The sequence below is a fragment of the Streptopelia decaocto genome (genome assembly GCF_964273445.1).
Source record: "Streptopelia decaocto genome assembly, chromosome: 3".
Classification (NCBI taxonomy): Eukaryota; Metazoa; Chordata; class Aves; order Columbiformes; family Columbidae; genus Streptopelia; species Streptopelia decaocto.
In genome coordinates, this window is record NC_138656.1 from 104,802,397 (window position 1) to 104,826,042 (window position 23,646).

Below are 23,646 nucleotides of genomic sequence, written 5' to 3' on the forward strand. Positions count from 1 at the left end.
TTTCTTTTTAAAGCAATGCATGTCAATTGAAGCACATAAACTGAACAGTTTTATTGTAGGAACACTCATTGTGCACATTCAAAGAATGAACAAAAACATGGAAGGTGGAAGATGTACCATCGGAAGCCTGCAAGGACTAGTAATACGTCCTTTTTCATCATGTCATATCCTGTCTAGGCAGGACACTAATAGGAGTTAAATAGTTCCAAAAACCCACCAACATGGGAAACTAAGAGGTAGAGGTTTAAGAAATAACTCTTAAATGCTCTAAGGGGGAGAAAGGGGAAGAGAAACAAAAAAAAGCAGAGCAATGTATTACTACTAAAAGCTCCAAAAATTGGGGACAACAGTAATATTAAAAGCAGTCTAAGAACAACAGAAAGCAGGTTATGATGTGGCAGCACACAAACTAATGTTCTAGAGCAGGACAAATTCCTCTGCATTTCTAAACATGTAGCCGGAATACTGTAATAATAATGATGACCATCAGTGAAAAAATGCAACATGAGGAGAGATCGGAGAACTTAGTGAAATTACCAAAGAAAAAGGTATCATTTAGATAAGATTTGATTTGCTAGCCATGGAAGAATATCAAGAAATTGGCTACTTTTTCTTAGGTCATTATTCAGGTGAAGCCATTAGCTCAAGTAGATTTAGTTATTGAGAAGTCCACATGTCAGGTTAACTGAAAAATTATCCAGGATATTTTCATAAAATGCAGTGTTCAAATACGAAGTCAGTTCATTTAAGAGCAGACTTTTAAAAGTATGCACTAGATTTGAGAAAGACACTTTGAGCACAAGTTACTTACATTTAAGTTTAGCCCTTAAGTGATTACAGGGAATTGTTACAAGTCAACAGTAAGTGGTTTATAAAATGTAATTTTATTTAATGTTACTTTGCTGTTACAGAGGGCATAACATTTTCACAAGGCTTTTTTGGGACTACAATCAATGATTAGCAACACACAATAGTGGTCCAAACTCTCTAAATAACAATCACTGGACAAACTTGACACCTTCTCACATGTGCACAAACCTGCATGGAAAAGTACTAAATTTTATACTTGGACATGTGAACTTCAATTGGTTTTCCCATTCCAGTGTATTAAGAAATGACATGCACTTTAGTCCGCCAAAAAGCACTGCCTGTACTCCGGCAGTAACATGCTGCTTCTAATACATAGTAAAGTGAATACCAGAACTACGAAGGCAGGAGTGTAAGTGAACTTTTATTGGGAAGGGATATCAACTTAAACAGCAGCAACTGAAGATTAAGAGAAGCTCCTGTTGTTGAACACACAAGCTTCTGTATTACATGATACAGGAAGCAACTCAATTTGTCACTTTCCAAACTAGAAATGCTCAGCTTGATCTGGCCCAATACTTCCATGTTCCTACTGAAAAGAATACACAGTAGCGTGTGAAAGTCAATTATGGAAAGGAAACCCTGCAGAATAAGAAGGGAATGTGGAGAATTAAAAGCTAGGTGGAACACTCTTTAGTTGCAATTAACTACATTTTCATATCTTACTGTAATACAAAACACATTCAACTGGCAGGAACTGGTTCAGATTTGTTTTTAAATACCAGGTACACTTTAGTCTGCTACATAAGTGTTTGGAAGTTACTTATGTTTATATGAAATGAAGCTATTAATACTTTTCTACAGCAGTAACCGCACACCAGGAAGGCCAGGACAAACACAAATCAAGGAATGGAGTTTTCCCAAAGCTGCAGTGTGAAAAGACTATAAATTGATTTCCATACACATGGATGGGTTTTCTTTGCTATAGGAAATCCAAGTGGAGCTATAAGGAATGGAGACGTGTAAAAAGGTTTCTTGAGAAGGAAAGGGAGAATGACGCCCCACGTGCAGTTTAGTTTTCTGCACCTTCTGCAGCATCACATTCTTCTCCTGCACTGTCTGATGTCCATAACTAGAAAGAAAAGAAAAAGTGTCAGCTTTCAGAAGTTCAGCTTTACTTCCAAAAAGGGACAACTACTGACTGTATAGAAATGATAACGAGTTAGACTCAAGGATGTCTACAAAGTACCAGTGCACTGGAGCTGTACAGCCCTGGCTTCCAGTACTTGGTCAGAGAGAGGCAACTGGAAACAGTTCCCCATGCGCAGGGCACAACCAGCCATGCACCTCGGGTATTAGAGGCCGAGCAGACAGTGTTCTGACCAGGCCCAGACGGGTGTGCTCAACAGCGAGCTATGTCACCCATCCTAGATCATTCGACAAGTCTGAATGGTAGTGTCATAGGCACCATCAATTTCAAAAGCTGCAGTCTGAATCCTGAAAGTGGAAATTACCACTTTCGTTATTGAAGCTAAGAATTTTATAGTGCTAATAAAAGACATTTTTACTGAAGGAATATTGCAAAATAATAAATGTTGCTGTAACCTTAAACGCAGTGAATATCCAGAGAGGATAATGCCTAAAAAATTGCGTTAGTTACATGTTTTAATAGAACTTAGTGCTTCCATTAAGCAATTGTTTAAACGGTTAATCATTGTAATACATGCTCAAACATGAACGGATTTTATTCTTAATGTATTGAAATTCCGGATCTTTTCTTTTAAATGAAAATCGGGAAAATGAATAAAGCAAGTTGCACTGGATGTACAACAGGAAAGGTGTTTTGTTTCTAAGGAGGTCACCAAAAAGTCTGAGTAAGCATCCCTGACAGATCCTCGGCTACTATTTTTCAACTCCTTGTTTTATCTTGCATGTTAAAGATAGCCTTCTCCTCCTCCACTGAAAAGGGCAGCAAACAATGAAGAATGTGAACTATCTAAGCTAGATTACACAGCATGAAGCCGCCGACATCAACTTACACTACATTCGAACTACGTTATGAAAATGTATAGCAGCGCAAGTAGCCCAAATCAGTGCTATGTTTTGTGCTAGAGCAAAATAAAGGGTTTATTCCATGACAAATTCAGTCCAACTAAGCTAATACATGGTTACAGAACCAGACAGCACATGAAAAGGCAACTTACTGTTAGGTTGTCTCTAAGCAACTGCATGATGAGAGTACTGTCTTTGTATGAGTCTTCGTTCAGTGTATCAAGTTCTGCAATAGCCTCATCAAACGCCTAGAATAATTAAACCATCTTTAGTCTTTCTGTTAACTGATCATTAAACAACCAGAAGCTAAACCCATTAGTAAAGGTAGCTTAAAAAAAAAAAGCAACATTACAGCAGTTCAGGTCATTAACTTCTATTTAAAACAGAAGCATAATAAAGGCATAATAAAAGCTTGTCATGATGCTGAAAATTTAAGTCACATTGTAAATACAAACTGCTTGTACCCCATTAATCCCACTAACAATATGAGCTTGGAAACTAGATCCATTAAATAGGATCATTTCCTGCATAAACTCTAGGAAATAATAGTTCATATTATTTTGAGCATAAACTCTCTTCTACTGTCCCTGCAGGCATACAGAAGAAAAAAGTAACTTACTGTCTTTGCCAGTGTGCAGGCAAGCTCAGGATTGTTGAGAATCTCATAATAAAATACAGAGAAGTTAAGAGCTAGACCCAAGCGAATTGGATGTGTTGGCTGCATCTCCTTCTTGCTGATATCAAATGCCTCCTGATAAGCTCCCTGTGAGTTTTCTATTGTTTCTGTTAAAAGAATGAGAAACATTAAGGTTTTGGCTTAAGATAGGACTACTTAAAGTACTTCACCAGTAGGACACTGAACAGTCCTCTGTTTAAGCCCACTCTTAGCAAATCACTGCACTTACTTTAATCAAGGTAATGACTTTAAACCCACTTCAAGTACAGCTGCCACAATGACAAAACACAGGGAGCAAATTAAGCTACTATAGAGCAAAGGTATTCAGAGAGATACACAGAAGTTAGTCAATTCAAACATCCAAGATAACTATATTACTTCAATGGCCTTTGATGCTTTAAGTAAAAAAAAAAAAATGGCCCTACTACTTCTTGAGGAAGTTTGGAAGGCACGTCCTGCATGTTCCTGACAAACTGAAAGTCTGCCTCCAAAAATTAAGTGTAGAAGGGTCAAGATAAAAAAAAAAAAACAAACAAGGTTGTGCCCAAAATAATTGGGAGAAAGACCACAGAGAAAAGCGGTTACCAGGCCAGGGTGAGTACTTTAAGAGTGCTACATACAGTCTATTCCAGATTGTCTTGTGGTAGATAATCAAAGGGCCAACAGCCGCCCTAAAGATGCCTGCAGAATGGAATGAGACTGCAGAAAAAAAGCCATTGTCAGAGCTCAGAATACAGCTCTCCAAGGGAGCTAATGCCATAATTGCTCTAGAACGTGCTGGAAAAAAGAGTTTGGTAAGTAAAATCTGTTAAGTATTCAGAAGAGTCACAACACACACTTGGGTTTTCACAGTTCACACTGTAAGGAGTGCTAATGCCTAATTTTTGTTGAAAACAGGTGGAAAAAGGCAAAAAAACCCTAGCAAACACAGCAAATAGATTAGCTTGTAAGTATATAAAATATATTTGAAGCTGAGAAAGTGAATAGATGCTTAGAGGCAGAACTTCAGAAAAGCTTCAGGTAGAACTCCTAGAAGTTTGTGAGAAGTCAAGCACAAAATATATGTGTGGTGTTACGCATAAGCTGTAACTTCCCAGGAAAACACTGAAATCTGCTAATAAGGTTGTCACTCCCTCTTCTCCAGTAAGCACCCGTATCAGCCTGCATATCACTTCAAATTCCATCTTTTTAGCCAAGACAAGCAGGTATTTCTCTGCTCAGACAAGCCCATGTATTTATAACTACTGCTTGAGACAAAATATAAACCAGATTATCTTTGTGAAAGCTAAAGACAAGTTGTCTCTACTACACTTGGACCTGCTGTTGTCATTCAAATCAGGCAAAGGGTTAAGAATTCCTGAAAGCAACGCATCAATGCAAAGACTTTTCCTCCATTTTGTATATTTTCATCTTTCAACTTAAATGCTCTTACAATACACAGAGACTAACAAAGCCTTTATTTAAGTGACAATCAGCTCTGTCCTCCCACTTTGCAATTCAATTGGTTTAAACCAGCCAACACTGCCAGATGCTGACCATGCGCAACCCAAAGGGACAGTCCCTGCAGCGCTCCGCCCGCTCCAACAGTCCATCTCCCTTCTGTGTCCAATCACCATTCCAGGGCTAATTTTAGTCTATTATGTAGAAATGTATCACTAGTTTTTGCCACACTAAGAGTTTTTAACATCGCAACAGTACCCGGGCACCTTGCAAGACAGTTCTAATACTTAATTCAATACATCCTCTGAGCAGAGATTTAAAATCTTCCCTAGGTGAGCTTCCTGAGGAACTCAGAACCATCTATGCACATGTTCTAACTTCCAGGAATGTTCTACATTCTCAGGACGCCCAGTAAAGGATGTCAGCTGTAAAGTTTTCCAGGCCTTTTGTGCTGGATCCAAAGGGCAAACTAAAATTACAGGAACAGTATTATTCCAGTGAATATCACAACCACTTCAAGAGTGCAGCTCACACTTCTTTGGATAGTGTACTGACCTACTAATTCTGTTGCTTCTTTATAAACTTAGGTAACTACAATGAAGTCTGCTTCACACTGATATAGTTAAAACTTATAGATCAACAGGACTCCATCATGGAGTAAAAAAAGTTATAGAGATCTGTTTACTTTTCCTCACCAACTTTATTTTAGTAAAGAAATACAAATAAATACATTAAATATGTTAGTAGACCTTCACCTAAATTCTTGTCCAGAAATCCTCAATAAGCATTATGGAATGACTATTCAGAAATTTAGGACAGATGACAGGAACACCAGCTAAAATTCCATGGCATACTATGCTTAATGTCTATTTAGAATTTTACTCTCCATTTGCATGAACACTGGAGATTTCCAATTGAAATGTAGTTTTTCCCACTCAGCTAACTCAGGTGAATTCAGAACAAGTCACTTGCACGCGCTTGTTCCCTTGCTCAGGGCTGAAAACTGAAGTTCATTGGCTATTAAAAGGCTGAAGACCACAAGGTACTTACGTTTTCTGTCATCACCACATGCAACTTCAGCAAGGTATCGGAAGTAGTCTCCCTTCATCTTCAGGTAGAATACCTTGCTCTCTGGATTAGTTGCATTAGCTATTAAATATTTGTCCAACAGCTCCTGAAATAACAACAACAGAAGACATTGAAATATCAGATACACTGTTGCATTTAAGTTCAATGTAGTTTTCAAAGAATCACAGAATAGTTTGGGTTGGAAGGGACCTTCAAAGCTCATCTAGTCCAACCCCCCTGCAATGAGCAGGGACATCTTCGACTAAATCAGGTTGCTTAGAGCCCCATCCAGCCTGGCCTTGAATGTCTCCAGGGATGGGGCATCGACCACCTCTCTGGACAACCTGGACCAGTGTTTAACCACCCTCATTGTAAAAAATTTCTTCCTCATGGCCTCTCTCCAGAAAGTTTAGATGGACTCAAATGTTTGCTAGAAGAAAAAAAAAAGTTTAAGAGCATTTTGGATAGATGCACGCTTATTTAAACAAACTATGTAAAGGCATAAAGCTAGAGAGTGCATTGAGATGATCAGTCAAACACATCTGATCAGACAACAGAAAAAGTACCAAGAAAAGGTTTACTACTGTGTAGTTTCAGGACCAAGTTTAGTTTCAGGATATGCACTTTCATTTCAAAAACATTGTTGCAAATAAGTAAGCTTTTACCGGAAAAATGAAACTTCATGCAGAATGTATCAAAGCTATTTATAAATAAGAACTAATTCCCACTTCACAGGAAAAAAAAGAAAAACAACTCTGCTATTTTTTTGTGTAAGTTGCGTTGATTAGACTTGTGATAAGGACTCTCCAGCTCACCTACCAGAGAGCACCAAGGACTCCAACCCATGTAGCTGGTAGCCAGCCCCACCAAACCGCGCCAGCCCTTGGCTGGGCAGTAACCCCCGCTCCTTTGTGTTCGCTGCTCCTGGAGAGCTGCACAGAGCTCCCACGCTCCCTGAGCTGCTGCTCACAGCTGCCCCTGCTCACAGCTCTCCTACCTGATCACCAGAGGGACAGGGAAAGGTTTACAAGCCTCCGGCAAGAGGAGATAAGTCTCTCTCCAAGGCTGCAAGGCCTCCTAGCACTTCTGAGAGAGGGGTGAAGGTGAAGGAGAGAAGAGGCACAGGATTCTACCCCAGGAAAGGGGGAACTTCAGAGAGCTGATGAGGAGAACAGCTCCTGGCTGACCTCCTTGTCCCTGAGCCCCAGCCAGTTCACCCAGTTCACTACCACAGCCCACCCATGTTCTCTGGAGTTGACAAAAGATATGAATAAGTTCCAACACACTCAAGGAAACCCCATGATACTGAGCGCAACTTTACACTAAGAATTTCAGTGATAAAGATCTGCATTCAGTTACCTGGAAAATAAACAGGTCATAAAAGCAGTAGAAAGTTTCCACCAAGCCTGCAAACCGTAGCTAGTTAAGTAAGATTTCTGTTACAGGAACGTGTATCCAAATTCACGAAGCAGCTACGAATAAGATGTTTAAGGAACTGTAAGCTTTCAGGGCAAAAACCCTTAGCATTTTAATTAGCGACTGCAGCACTATAATCAAAACGAGCTAATTTTAGACACAAATCTACTCCCTATGCATACCATCATACCATTATTACTTCCTTTAATAATCAACAGTAGCACGGCAATCCAGCTGAAAGCATTTACTCATTCCAAGTCCATTTGAGGTGTTGGCAACTATTCTAAACCGACACTTGTAGTCGGGTACTTCCAATTGGGTGAAAAAAGCATTTTTGCATCCACACAGCGTGCTTAGCACGGATGCAATACTGCACACAGCTCCACAGACATGTTCCCTTCAGAGATCCCCACACCGAGGCATTAAGAACCAGTAAAGGGTTACAAGAGTTCTTATTACCACCCCAGAGAAAGCAGTGGGAGGGTAAGATGATACCGAGCCTGACATACCCTTCCACTTACCAAATCAGAAACAGACATTTTTAGGACTTTCTGTAAGGCTAGAAAACCACTGCCAAAGACTAGACACTGGTTACTATGGCATAGGGATAAGTAGGGGATTTATCTAATGGTGTAACAGTGAAGTATGCCAGGGCTTGAGCAAGCATTTGAATGGTACACCTCACTGGTGTTATGGAAAAAGCAGCAACACCTTAGGTATATTTTAAAACAAGAGTTAAGACATAGTAGGCAGAGTGATAATACAATCCCATATTAATAACTTATTTTGCATGAGTGATTCCCATGTTACAAAGAGTTATTCCCACCCTACAGGTTTCTGCAATGAGTAAAACTTCACATTTTGGCTCAGTGTTTTCCTGATGCTTTTCTCCCATGACAGATGTCAACGCCAGCCACAACAGCACAATGCTACACAAACCAGTTTCAAGTCTCAGAGATGATAATCCAGTAATCTTAAATTTAACACCAAAGTTACATTTCACAAGAAACTGCCCAGAATGATGAAAGTTGACATGTAATACACCCAAGTTTAGAAAGGTTCCTTAAATCAGTCACGATCAAAGAGTAACTACCAGCCTCTAAAGCAATCCTAAGGCTGGGATTGCATTAAACAGCAGAGATCTGATTTATCCATGTACTCAGATGTGAAAAACCATGCTAGTCTAAAAATCACTGACCAGACAAAAACACATTGTATAGGATTTAAAAACCAAATATTTGACAAAACTATCTTCATCCTGAAGGTGCTGCCTCCAATACACAGGGTTGAAAACTAGTGGTTTAGTGCACATTTCTAAGAAACTTAGAGAAAAAAAGTGGTTGCTGGGAGTCAACTATAGTTTTTCAGACAGCCGGGAGTGGGTTACATACACTGTGTTATTTCCCAGGCACCCCTCAGCCAGAGGAGCTGAGCTGCCCTGTCAGCAGCTCCCACTCCCCGTTCCTCTCCAGGGCCCCAATCCTACCACAGCACATGGTACAGCAGAGATCTGCGCCTCTGCCAGTCAGGGTGGAACATCCTCGTTCTGGACTTTATGTACCCGGTTTGGGTTTTTAGTAGCCTTAAGTGGAACAAGATCTCATTTAGGATCAGGTAGGATAGAACGGAATATAAACAGGGTTTGAGTAAAACTAATTATTTATCTAGCCATGTGTTATCTTTCAAATCAATAATGTATTTGGTACATTTAGTGAGCCATTCATCTCAGGACATCATCATCGTTTCTTGGACGGCATCTTGCCCTCCCTCTAACAGACAAAATTTTGGCGGGGCAGTGAGAGCAGGCAGCACAGTAAGCTCAATGATTTACTTCACTGTATTGTGAGTCAGTAATAGCCAGGATAACTCAAGATTTCCAACATCTGTTCTCTGTCTTTCCCCACTTGGGCTTTCCACCTTTCCATCTGACAGCAGGCAGCCAGGAATCCTCATCTGAAACATCAGCTGACAGGAAGCAAAATGAACAGAGGCAGCCTGAGCAATGAAGCAGACCTCAGCTAACCTCCGAATTCATGATGATAAATTTCACCTAAAGAGTGACAGGCACTGCCACAGGTGGGATTCTGTGATGAAGTCAGCTAACACAGCAGACTGCCATCCATGTTCACACGCACCAGACATGCCCACCACCTCTTTTTTGGTCAGAGAAATTTATGTATCAAAATACAGTTCCCACCATCATAAAGAATTGCAACAGTTGTTACCACCTTCTAAACCAAGACATGAACAACCAGCAACTACATGCTCTACAATGCCAAACACGCCTCAGATGCTGCCATGAAAAGACACAAGATGTTCAAGCTGCTGGCCTGCCCTGGTGACCCCCAAAACGACGAGCAGTAGGAAGACGCAGGAACCAAAGCTCTGTCCTTAAGCTGGTCCCTTCATATCCTGGTGCAGCTCCATTAGAGCAGTTTGCACTCTGACACTCTGTGGTTGGTATCTGCTGCTGCCCCCACACCGACAGGCTTTTCTCAAGTGGTACACAGGTCCTCCTGTAGCGTGACAGGTTTCCCCACCCACTTCTCATTAGTGTTGCTCATCCATCTCAATTTATTTCTACCTTCACAGTGTGCTAACACTCTTGCCATCCTAATAGCATCATATTCTCATATATGATATTCTTTCCCCTCCTACAGGAGATGGACTTATTTATTTATCTATTAAAGAAATGTCAGCAACAATGGGCTACCAGTCCCTGGACAAGATCCACATCTGCCTGAAGAAGTGATGGGGAGCAGCCTATGGACCTGGCATCAGTCTACTTCCTCGCCCTTTAAAGCTGAAATTCTGTTTTCTTTAATTTTTCCTCTCCATTGGCAGACTTACTCATTTCCATGCCAAGAGAAAGTTACATTTCAATTGTGGTTTTGGATCCCTTTCCAGTTCCACGTTTGTTCTTTCCCAACTGAGTACCTGTCCATTCTTAGTCTCTTTTCCCCTCTGCTTAAGCAGGAACAAGGGCTGGACACGTGGCTGTAGCATTAGACCACTGCAATTAACCTGAGCATTGTCTGCTTTCAACACTTCCCCATTATTTCAGCTTTATGAAAGGCAAGTCCTAAAGCAATATACCAGACGTATCTTCACTTGAAGTGCCTGATGCAGACAAAGCAGTTCCCTGAAGACACAGCGCCTTCATAGTTATTTGCTGAGTGTGCATCCAGCCAGCTTCTTAGATCCACCGTGCGCATATCCATCCCCTCCAATTCACGTACTGGTCCCACTCCACATGTGCTGTTACCTGTTTTCAGGACAAGCCCTTCTTTTAAAAGCTGACAATAAAGCACGAAGTCCCACCAACCTCTCCCCATCTAAGCCTATTTTAAAAGGCAAGACTGACAGAGACATCAAGTTCAACCACAACATACACTAAATACTTTCTGTACTATTTAACTACGTGGTAGGTTCAAGTGGCAGAAAAATACCACCACTATCTGATCTGTGCTGTTCTCTCTTCCCACTTATTCAGCTATAAAAAAAACTGACAAAGATGAATTGAAAGGAAAAAAAATTGAATATCAAATTGACCTTTGAGCTGCCTTCAGCACTTCTGCCATTTAGAATTGGACTTCAGTAAGAAAAGCAAATACATAATTCTCGGCATAAATTCCAACACCATTAGGTAATAGATATATTCTTCACATTTATCCGTTCAATACCAGAGGATGAACATGAACCAGGTCAGCTCCCGAGATTATCTACTGATCACAAGTAGTCTAAGGTCAATTTTCAAAGGAAGCTACAGATATATCACATGCCTAGGTACAGACAAAAGTTCTCAATGTGTTAAAGTGAAGTAACTCAAAATATTTCCAAAGCCACCATTACTCAGATGTCGACACTTATGACATGTTTGGGTCATATCACCAGCACCAAGTTATTTAATGTTATGATATCAAAAGACCGATCTACATTGCCATTTGCATTTCTCACCAACTTAGTATGGTGTATCATTACTGTTATTCCACCAGAAGGAAAAAAAGTAAATACAAAAGCAACCATCATAAGCAGCAATGCTCTCCAGAAGATTGCCCCAAAAATACAAACTGGTTAAGTTGCTGCATGATCTTTAGCAAGGTGTGTGCTGATGTTCAAAAATGCTGGCACAGAGTTTTGTGAATAAAGTCAATATAAAGTTGAATTTTCAAGTCTGACTGTTTCAGCAATATTCTTGAGCCTAAAAGGCCCACACATCTTACTTCAAGTTGTTTAAAACAAACCATCTTTCATCTTGTAGGCATACAATTTTAAATGCTTTTCTTTAAAAGCAAACATCGTAACAGTTTGTGGGAAATAAACTGTATTTGCAGATTTTAGTAATTTAAGGGAAAGTCCTTTGCTGGACTTTAACTCATATGACACAAAAAACATCTAGAAAAAAGAATATGCAATAGTATTATTCCTTTCTTATACAAGATCAAGCTAATCAATATCAGTGCATTTAATATAAAAATATTTTATATTCTTCCTCACCCCATGATGGAAAAAATTCAATGATAAATCAGCTATTCAGAACCTCTCTGCTGTCCAAGTGATGGTCAGATCTGCCAGCAGAGGAGGTGCTACCATTCCACGGATTGTCACAGATGTTTCAGAGACCAGATTAAGTTCTTTTGCCATTTCCTAGGTGTTCCTTCCCTTCCTGAGGTGACACTGAATGTTCCCTATTTTGAGCTTTTAAGTGCTTTCTTGTGTTTTTTTTTTTTTTTTTTTTTTTTTTAGGGTGTATTGAAGCTAGCCACCAGAACAGATATTACATGGGTGACAGCAAGGAACTCTGACTACTTAACGTTGTACTTGCTCATAACAGCACACACTTTTTGGCCAAACCCCACAGAACTAAATGGTCACATGCAAGTGAAGACCATGTTTCGAAACAAACCTATTTTGAGACAAGGTTCCTTAAAAATAATGCACATGCACAGAGTGTAAGTCCACAGCACTTCTTTTAGCAAGTTAACTCACCACCCTGTACATGGATTCAACGTCACAGTCTCATCTAGAAGCTGAGCAGCTTGCACCCAACAGACACTCTGCAGTGTGTGACACTACAGAAATTCAGCCAGAGCTGCAGCGTGCAGAATATTTGGAAAAATTCTTCAGTCTCAAGTATTTCTGAAGGTCCATCCAGCTCCTATATGAGAAAAATGACCTACAAGCAGCATACAGGGAAATGGTTTCCACCCTAACTGTAGTCAAAAAGTAAAGCTAAGAAGTTGGTGAGGCAGCTCAGAACAACACATTCCCTTAATACTAACTGTTAAATGATAATTTAAACACATTAGATGTTCCAAAGTGTTTGACAGCACAGATGATCGGTGTAGGCTCAGACCTTTCAATAAGGCTTCTACTCTCAAATGACTGCCTGCTTTAATAGTCTAGTAAATTGGCATTAAGACTTCTCGACTATTTCAAGTATAATCAGTCATTCCAAAGTCCACAGTATGACTCACTGCAACTTAGGTGTGTTTTAACATTCAGTGGTTGTTTTCTTGACAGGAAAGGGAGAGTCCCCTGCTGCAACAGTAAGATCACTTTACTTTCAAAAGTGTAATTCAGCAGAAGTAAGTTCTTCATCCTTCTGGATTCAAGCTCTATTAATCAACTCTTTTTGGAAGAACATTAGTCTTCATATAGACCTCTTAAGACCATTAGTATTTCAGTTTATACATTGAGGAAAATATGTGTGCGCCTTTCCAGAAATGGCATGGCCTTAAGATAACCTGATGAAACACTGTCAAAAGCAGAGACAAACGTACCTGGCATGGAAACGGAGGGGGTGACCTAATTTGTCTTTTCCATTTGGATCTGAGTCTTGGTCTACATAGTTTTAAAAACTGGCAGTCAATATTTAGGATTGGCCCTGAATGAAGTATCTGGAATCGCACTTAACAGACGCATTGGAAGCCTGAGCTGCAGCACATCTGCCCACACTATTCCCACCTGGGGCTGAGATTAATTTCATCTAGAATTTACATTCACCAGTTACATTTCTCCTAAAACAGAAGTTAGAAAGTTCTGTGGTCCCCAAAGCACTATGTAAGGCAGGAACTAGAAGTCTGTGGAAATGCAAGTTCTCATTTATATAGATTTTCAGACAAAAGAATTTAAATAAATAAAAATCAACAAACCAGTGCAAGTCAAAGAATTATTCAAGTTTTTACAGAAAAGCCTGAAGTTTTCAAGTTTCCCTGTGCCAAATGTAGAAATGAGTCTTCAAACAAAAGTAATTACCCTTTTTAATAACTACAATTTTTTGCTGAAGTAATGGCCATACAACACAGCCAAAGGCTTTCAAGAAAATTTTCTTGGTATCAAACAGATTTATCTCAAATTGATTCTACCTAACGTTCCTCCATAGTTGCATTTTCTGTATTTCTAATACCTGAAAATGTTATTTTCCTCTTAGTAAACATGCATTATTGACATCAAACTCTTCAGAATCCTGACTGCCTACAGTTTCTTCCAGCATCCTCCATTTGTGATCTTCTGTAATACAATAGAATCAAACAAAGAAGTCTAAATTTGCATTTTAAAATATTTCTATGCTCTGCAGCTACCAAAGCCCTGAAGGTATGATTAAATGATTGACTGAGATATATCTAGACTAACAATACTCAAAATGAAGGAGTTATGTGAGTTTAAGGTACTCTGCCCTCGTTCAAATAAATTATTTTAAAGCCAGCCTTTCAACTCTGGAGGGCCTAGAAGTTTCACTTGCCCCAGTTCTGCTCTGTTCAGGAGACCTAGATAAGAGGTTTGTGAACCCCCAAATCCAAAAAGGTAATGAAACAGATGCACTTTCTTCCCATCGCTTAGTGCAGCTGGAAGAGCCTTTTGCACTGCTCGACTTCACCTTGAAGGAAACCCAGCAATTATTTCATTCACTGTATTAGGAATGTGCCAATAATTTGTTATTCTGCAAATGAGACAACCTACAACAATAAAGTCACAAAAACTACAAGTCAACGTTTTGGATAACCTTGTTATAACAATTTCTCATAGCAAGTGAAACTTGACTTTCTTGCTAAGGCCCTGCTACCTACTTTCATTTAAAAATATTCTGCTTACAAGAATCTTACAAAATGTATTCAACTTCAGAACAGAACTTCCCACAGAAGTTTTATCCAGGAAATATGAGGCTGGCAGTCTGATAAGAATGTATGTAGTATATTCAGAAAATTTATTATCAGGGCAAATGGTAAGTTTTTCGTTTCCAGAGCCTAACATGACTCCTATATCCATCTACTTTAGTTTATGGACCACATAAATTAAAGGACAGAATAAGTGTTGCTAGAACAAAGAATCAACTTTTATAAATGTTAGAAACTGGCAAATCAAACCCTTGATTTCTTTAACAAAGTAAAAGAAAGTAATAAGCAAAATCACAGCTAATTCGGGTCTTTACATCTGGTGTTTTGGTGGGTGCACATATGTGTGATGGGTTTCACAGGATGTGAAACTCTGCACTTAAATTATTTTTACTGACTCCTATGTCTAAGTGCCCAGCACACATTAACCGTTATTCAGATGTACAGAGTGAATTAGCAAATTACAAGCTTACAAGTCAGCTCTATGCTCAACTGGAATGTTCTGATGTTGGTTCTGACAACCTGGGAAGCAGAAAGGACAAGGAGGAACCTGTAACCATCAGGCCAATGAACTCGGTAGAGATATATGGACTAAGTGCCTCTAATGTAGTGTTCAAGAACACTTGTACTTACCTTACCTAGTTAGTCCATGACACAATCAGCTTCAAGTTTATCGTCAAGTACAAAAGCACTTAAACAGTAACTAACATCTAGGGGCACTAGGCCATCATTCTCAAAAACAAAATGTATAAAACTAAAAAAGGGACAAGAACTACACAAATAAGAAAACACTGATTAATCAAGCACACACCTTCACCTACCGATCTCACAAAGAAATTATATCCATGCACTTTTACCAGCTCCCCCCCGCCATTTACCTCACTTCCCACAAATCAGGTATCTCCCATCACTGAAAACAGAATACTACGCTTTTGCATCCATGCAGAAATTGGTACAAACTACTGCTTTAAGAAGGCGCTGAACAACCCCAATCTGTGCCATCATAAAGAAATCAACCACTAATAAATCTTCGAGCTCGACTGTGTTCTTTCTTCATCAAGTTCTGTCTCTCTGATACACAGCCTTCTACATTTTACTTCAAAAAGGTATTGAACATATTAGTATCTAAGGTAGCAGAAATGCCTGCGAGACAACTGTCTAGCAGGTAAGCATGATGGTGATTTACAAAATCTGTTAAAAGCTTCACTACATTAGCAGAAAAATGGAATTTGTGTCTTTGTTGTCAAGTTCCACCTAGTGGGTACATCCTCCTTTCTCAAGGCCACCAAACCAGTAACCATGTACATTTAAAATTATTAAATTTCCTCGAATACAAGTGGACTGACAGATAGATGGAGCTTTAATAGCCCTGACTACAATCAGACTAGTTAATCTATAGCTTAACCTCATCAAAAAATTGATATTGACACTGGAGACAGATGAGGCTTTGGCCACCCCATTCTCAACAGCTGGTCACCTGTATCAGTATTACCATCTCCTACTTGCAGTGACTCCACATCCTGCTTCTCACAGGATGTTAACATTCAGGACAGACCTTGCAGAGCTGGTAGGAGCTATGACTTTGCAGAAGCGCAATTCTCTGGTGGTCATTTCTTTAACTTTTAAGAATAAAGAAGACATTTATATTCAGGTTTTTCTACTTCCAACAGACCTAAGTTAACCCTATTCTCAGTTTTACCTCAAGATGGAGATACCCATGCAAATCCAATCAGTGATCTAAACTCATCCCAGTAGCTTCTGAAAAAGAAAAATGACACCACACACACAAATAACATAATGGCACGAGTTTTCAGAACCTCAGACTGAAAGAATACCTTGCTGCCGTTTGCTTTACTAGCTTGCTTGCACATTTTAGAAATTCAGCATCCAGTTGCAGATGGAGGGGGCAGCAAGCAATGACTGCATGGGAATGGAGGCCTCAGCTACCAGCAGAATTCTTCAAACTACTTTTAGTTGGGCTTTAACAGTTTTCAGCCACCTCAAGAACCTCAGTGCATTCTAGGATTTGCTTCTGCAAGTGCCAGTCCTTTCTTAGAAAATGATTCAGTTTTTCTTGCATAAAAGTGTAGTACTGCAGCAGCAGAAGACAACCAAGGGCAAAAACTGATGTAAGAGAAGTTAGAACTATGAATAAGTCAAGTTCAGATAGTGAATTTAAATTTAAGTTTCACGCATATTAAACTAGAAAAGATTAACGCATTAAGTTCCACAATTCTTATCATTACTGTGTTGAACATTTGCTCGAAGTTGTGCTAAGAACACCGAAGAGAATCAACTCTCTCCCCACATATTACATTTCATCAAATAGATGACTTATTCAAAATTACCACATTAATTTAATATTCATTCCACAATTCTGGATTTGCCAAGAGGCAACGTTCCCAACCTAAGGTCTGGCTTTGAGTCATGAAGCAGCTAGTCCTTTTAGTCTTACTTTAAAAGGATGAGTCAATAGCATTTGCTTTCAATTTACGAAAGGTAAAGAAAGTGATAATTGAAATGTCGTCCACTGAAAACAGGAAAGCAGAGAAAAAGGATTCACAAGACATGAAAATCTAGTAAATTGTTCATAGAGCAGCATCAAGAGGATGCTTACTGAATCTGCCAAATTTCTGCATGTAAATAAAAATAAAGATTTCCATCTTCGGTAGGTCAAAGGTAAAAGTAGGGAAAAAACAGGGCTATGGTCAAAGCTTATTCATCATCTGACATGAGATACTTTAATTGACATGAGGAATCTATCTGCTGCTGCAAGAAAATACCAACTTCACTTTCAATGAAGCTATGAACCTGTGGTGTTGAAAAAAGCTGCTTTGAACCTTACTTTCTAGTATGGAGATTTTTTTTTGTTTAAGCGGTTAACCTTAGAACAACATCTACAAAAATTGATAAAAATCAGCAATAGACATACATTTTTGCTCTTGTTTTTATTAGCATTTATTGTTTCTTAATTACGCAAAGCAGAAGTAGTAGTAACACTGCAACCTTGAGGGGGGAGGAAGGAAGGAAGGAAAGGGGAGCTGGCAAGAGCAGCACACTAATACATGCTTTCAACAATTAACACTGCAATCTCACAGAAGATCAAATGTTTACAAGCATCCTCTCAACCTTGAGACAGTAAAAACTGAAATAAGATACACCTTACAGCTCACGACTATTTCATTGCAGGCACTGCTGCACGGTACAGAAAAGAATCCACAGCACAAGTCATGTTACTGTTGGTCCATTTTTAAACGTTCATGATGCCCTTGCTCATTTCTAGAAAACCAGACAGAGTGCACTCTAAAGCTGTTCACAGAGGACACTAAAAATAGATGTTTGGAAACAACTGAAAAGCCTCCTATATGTAAGTTTTCTAAGCAAAAGCTTAAAAACATATTAAAATAAGCTTTTAAGTTGCAGCTAGAGACATGAGGAGTAAGCAACCACCAAGATACAATTGTTTCCAAGCCCAATGATTTTAGCCACTGCACCTTCATAAAGTTTTAAACTGTGGGCAGGTAGTTACCAAATCTCATCTCTACTGGTTTGTGAAGAGCTTCAACAACATCGGAACCTAGAAACTCCACATATGCAGAGTCCTACAAATAATACATGGAAAAACCCTCAAGTTGCAGGTGGAGACTGAACTGCTCCCAGGCCAAGGGCTGGTGTCCCTCCTTCACACTATTTCGCTCCAAAGAATGAAGGAGATTGAATGGAACATGAGTTATCACTATGCAGAGGGACTGAGGCTCTCTGAAAACCCAGCAACTGGATCTGCTCCCCCAAAGAAGTTTCAATTCAAAAGTTACCTTTTTAGAAAATTTGATGTCACTGAACAGCAGGGTATATATACAACCAAGCATTAGTCTTGTACATTCCATCTTCAAAGTTTTACATGTTATTTCACTAATTACATGAAAGTTGCTGCTGCACCCATCCCTTCTATGTTATCTATTATCCCTGTCTTGAAATCACTCAGAGAATAAAAAGAAACATGAACTTCGTGCTCAGAGTATATGAAACAACATAGTCCAACTTTACCTTGAAAAAACAGTTAAGTTGCCAACCTATTTCTTTATTCAAGGACAAGAGAGTTTCAAGAACAGTTTCAACTATGATTCATAAGGGGTGATTCAACATTAATTTTCTACGTTGTCAAAGAATTAGTCAATCAATACAGGGACTTCAATAAAACCTCCTAGTGTACCTTTCAAATAAAAGATTCACACAAGATGTTTGACAAAGTCATATCATTTCTTCATTAAAGAGCTACTCCCAGAAAAAAGGCTGGGCATTTAAATTAACAGTTAAAAAGGGTTCAGATCACATCAACCCCTACGTGCAAGATAGGCGGTTAAAGAAATGTCTTCACCCCTTGGCACGATGGAATATCTCACTGTGACCACTGATGGTGGTTGTATGCTAATTAAATGATTAGTAAAAGTTTTATTTTTATGTATGTATGTATGTATGTATGTAGGTATATATACCTATATAGATATCTCAAGATAATAACCACTAGAATACATACATCCAAAATTAAGTTCCTTATCAAACCATGCCCTAAAACAACACCGTACAGGCTTGAAGCATTCTTTACACGAAAAAAAGTAAATGCAGATCTAGTGTGGTTGCCTTTTAAAAATCAAAAATTACCAGTAGTTTGTAATGCTAGCACAAGTATTGCCAAATGAAGGTTCCTATAACAGCAGATATACTTCACTTTGAAAAGCTCTGCCAAACCAGTAATAAAAAAAAAAGGCTTTTGAAAAAAAACTGTTAGTAGTATGACTAACAGCAGTCACACTCCACCCAACGCATCCACCCTTGCTAAATCCAATTACTCCAGATGACAAGCAACCTTTCCATACTACTTGCCAGCAGTTGTTTCAGTTTAGCTGCCTTCCTAGAATTCAAAAAGCATCTCTGAGATTCACCTTAAGAGATCTAAAAAAACTACTAGCAGTTACTGTAGTATTAGTAAAGAAAAAATTATCAAAGGACAAGTCAAAAACACTTTGTGGCTCAGCTTTAGGAAACCTGTCCTTTGTAGTGCCTGCACATTGTGAGTTCCAACAGCTCAGCTGCTGACTCACGGGTCATAGGAGTGGTAGCTGGAGGAGGAAAAGGAGAGAAGCAGAACAGAACATAACTGGACATGGCCCTAGAAGGAAGAATGAAAAAAAAATAAACCAAACAAAATCGGAAGGCCTGCAGCTGATAGCTTGCATCTCCTGCCAAAGGAAGGCACACCTTGGCCAGCAGCGCAGAGGAGGAAAAGCAGGCACAGCTGTAGGTTTTGGTCCTCACTACCGCCTGTTGCCTTCCAGGCCATCGCTGAGAACAGAGAAAGACTGGAATGCAGGCACAAAATTGTCTAGCACAGGAAGATCTTGCTCTTCCTACATCAGCAGTTTGCATTAGCATGGCTACCAGGCTACCTGCTGTCCACCATTTGATGAGACTGGAATAATTTCAGTATAGACACTGCATGAAATGGCTCGCTGCCTTTATCATCCAGACATGTTCAATCCCTCTGTGGAAGCATGAGCTCCCTGTCAAAATGGCAAAGGAACCAAAGTGAGATTTTATGCCTTTTATACTTTCTCCTTAGGAACTAGATTTGGTAGAAGGACAAAGGGAGATTAAGAAGTCTGAAGAGTGACCTTTATGTTGAGGTCCCAAGACATTATTCCTAAAGTGGGACGCTGAGTAGAGGAGATCGAGAGCAGTGACAACAGGACAAGTGCTGGCACTGAATCACACAACTCTTGTCACAGGAAACAGGAACCAGCCCCCTAAACAAGTCACATAATTTTCACAAAGGGGAAAGTTTTACAACTTAACTACACTTATGAGTTAAAGGAATTAACTCAACTAAGCTAATAGATTTCCAAATGATTTTTCAAGCAAAGGTTACTCATTTTGACTGATTTAGAGGAAGAAAAAAAAAAAAATCTGGGTGGCAGGCAACATGCAAGGAAACATATAGGTATTTTCAGAACCACCCAAAGAGGTACTCCCTTGTATGTGAGCCAGAACACCTAATCAAGAAGCAAATTCAGTTACTTCCAAACCAGTAAGCTTTAAATTCAGGTCTCTGAAAACAATCTAGGATACATTTACCTCAAAATTATTTATTTCTTTGTAGACTTGCTTCTTCCTGTTCTCATGTTAGCAATACTGAACACATACAAAAGAAGTGTAACAAAGAGGAGCAAATAAACCGCTGAAGATTACCCGCCACACAATTACTATTGCATTACGGACATGCAGCTTCCTGCAGCCACAACTCCCTGGTCACGTAGAACAGGGTCCAGCAGCCTCCACGCTGCTGACACGCGTCTCTTCAGCTCCCACTACAGTGCAGCGCGGTTTCGCTATCGATAGCATCTGGAATTCTGCTGCTTGTACAGAAATGTACTCCTGGGCTTTGATGCATGCTTGGGGTGTCACGCCTGTCTTCACACCTTGGTTTTACATTATTCCATAATTACTGCAACTTCACCTTTAAGATTGCCCTGAGAAGTCAGTTTGGATCTGACAGAACCCATTTCTACATATCTTAATTTCCCATCTTCCACGTAGGTGTCTTATTTTATAAAATCATATTTTATATTAAAATAATCCTCAAAACGTCTCTTAAAGACCCCTTGAGAGTATTTTTCTTCACGAGAAGTAAACGAAGTGCACACCCAGTTACTTTAAAAGCCTTAACAGGTTATTAGCTCTTGTCTAAAGAAATAAAGGGGTTTTCTCATTTTCTTTTCAGCTTATCTTATAGATAACCTTACTAACCACAGCAAAACAAGCATGAGGCTAAATTCCTTGCATCTCTGCAACTACCTCACGGAATACTGCATACGGATCGCCCCATCCAAAAATGTACTCCAAATATACCCTCAAAATCGAGCATGTACCTCAAATACCTCTACACATATGGGGCCCAGACCATAGTGCTGATGATCTTCATCCTCATAGTAACCCACACAACAGTTGCAGAAGTTACTGCACTGACTTCCCCTATCCAAGAATAATAGTTCACATTATATTCCCCAGTCAAGTTCCCAGTCTTATTCTCCAGTACAGAAGCACAAATTATCTTAAAAGAATACAATAAAACACAAAAGAAAAAAGGAAGTCCCCACTTACCAACACAGTGGTGCAGATGGACCTGAGCTCAGACTCCACCTTCTCCCGATAGTCCTTGATAAGCTGCATCTTCTTGTCACTGGTGTCTGTCTTCTGCTCAATGCTAGAGATGACCCTCCAGGCAGAGCGCCGCCCCCCCACCACGTTCTTGTAGGCTACTGAGAGCAGGTTGCGCTCCTCGTTGGACAGCTCGGCACCTTGCTCAGTTACTGCCTTCATGCAGGTGGCCATATCATCGTAGCGCTCAGCTTGCTCAGCCAGCTTGGCTTTCTGGATCAACTCGGTTTTATCCATGGTGGCTGGCAGTGGGGCAGGAGCAGTATAGTAGCAGAGGCAGGAGAAGCTGGCGATGTCACACTATCAAAGCAAGAATGCACCTCACGACCTGCCCGAAAGAAGACGGTAACCATGACGCTGGCATAAAGCACTACATAACATGATCTTACACCGCTCCTCGCAACCCACCAAAAAAATCAGGGATTGCAGCGAGCCCCACCTTCCCTTCCCCATCTTCAGGTGCTTCCCATGGCAAGACAGAATGCAGCATCCTGCCCTTCCATGCAGGGTCATGGGGTGGCACTTATCTCAAGGGTCCCCCTCATGGGAAAGCATGGCCTAGAAACCCAGCTGGGGAAGGCACGCTCAGCGCCAGCCAAGGGACAGCAGACTGCACACCAAGCGCTGGAAATAGCTATTTTTCCATCAGCGCGGACTTTCCGTCCTCACACTGCTTTCCTTCCTTGCCTTACGTGAACATACTAACATATTGTCTACCGGCGGCCTGGAGGAGGACACGCCGCCACCAGCCAGCCTGGGGACCCTTGTCCAAAGCCCCGTGTGCCACAAGCCGTGCAAGCAAGAGCTGAAGAAAGGTGGATACCCAAGCCAGGACAAGCGGGGAAAGAACAAATGATAAAGGATCGAGCCGAGTTCGCACCAGGGGAGGCACATAAGGGGCTGTAACCAACGGGCTGGCCGAGCGCGCCCGGGATCCGCCTCCCTCGGGCGCCCGCGCTCCGAGCGGGGCCGGGGGAGCCCGGGGCGGGGCGGCCCGGGGACAGCCCGGCGGCACAGGCCGCTTCGCCTCCTGGCGGCGGGGCGCGGCGGGGCCCGGGCCTGCCCGTCTCCCCCCGGCGGCTGCGGCGGGAGTGGCCGCAGCTCCGGCCTCGGAACGCCGACCCTCGCCGCGGCGGCCCTGCACTGCCGGTGGGGGAGTGCGGCGGCCGGCAGTGGGTGGGGTCTCGGCCACGGCGAGGGCGGGGGCCAGGGGCGGCCGCGTCCCCAGGGACGGCGGGGGACGCGGGGCCGGATGGCGGCCGGCGCTGCCCCCGCGGCGGCAGGGCGGAAAGAGGAAGCCGGCGGCCCCGCCGGCTGCGAAATGGCGGCGCTGGATGGCTGCGCCTCCCGCTCCCCGGGGCTGCCGAGCGCTCCACGCCGCGATCACAAAATGGAGGACGCGGCGGCAGCAGCTGGCAGCGGCCGAGCGGAGCGGCGCCCGCCGCCGGGACGCGGCACCGCGCTCACCTGAGTCCGCTGCGCTAGGCCGGGCCGCGGGCGCCACCCGATCGGCTGCCTCGCTCGGGGCTGTGGCGGAGAGAAAGAGCCGCTCCCGTCTCCGCCGAGAGCCAGCGCTAAAGGGCGTTGGCACAGGCAAGCCTACCCGCTGCTCAGCCCGCGCCCACGCGGCCAATCGCAGCCTGGCCTGCGAGTCCGGCTCCGCCCCCCCGCGCCCAAACAGCCAATCCGAGCAGAGCGCGCTGCCGCGGGGGCGAGCGCAGGCAGGGCACAAGCTCGGTTGGCCCGTGGGCTGCGGCTGGGGCCACGGGGTTTCCTCCAATTAGATCCAGGGTGAGATGACGTCACTGTCGCCATGGTGATGCTGCTACAACCCCCCCCGCCCCCCTTCCCCGGCAG

The 23,646-nt window shown here is 41.6% G+C and overlaps 1 protein-coding gene across 1 annotated transcript; it reads right to left on the reverse strand.

Moving 5' to 3' along the window:
* Positions 1–865: 865 nt before the first annotated feature.
* Positions 866–23,415, reverse strand: YWHAQ (tyrosine 3-monooxygenase/tryptophan 5-monooxygenase activation protein theta). Its single transcript, XM_082047594.1, has 6 exons — positions 23,257–23,415; positions 21,733–22,117; positions 6,026–6,149; positions 3,479–3,642; positions 3,012–3,107; positions 866–1,939 (listed from the first exon to the last, which is right to left on the reverse strand). Exons 2-6 carry the CDS (start codon positions 22,024–22,026, stop codon positions 1,880–1,882), a joined length of 738 nt encoding a protein of 245 aa, XP_081903720.1. The 5' UTR covers positions 22,027–22,117; positions 23,257–23,415; the 3' UTR covers positions 866–1,879.
* Positions 23,416–23,646: the final 231 nt, after the last annotated feature.

Bases quoted from the DNA above. Each gene is read 5' to 3' on its own strand.
- YWHAQ (XM_082047594.1), bottom strand. From the start codon at position 22,026: ATGGATAAAACCGAGTTGATCCAGAAAGCCAAGCTGGCTGAGCAAGCT. The intron at 6,150-21,732 runs GTAAGTGGGGAC...TTGTTATTTCAG, and splicing joins CCATCTGCACCACTGTGTTG to GAGCTGTTGGACAAATATTT. The intron at 3,108-3,478 runs GTAAGTTACTTT...TAATTATTCTAG, and splicing joins CCTGCACACTGGCAAAGACA to GCGTTTGATGAGGCTATTGC.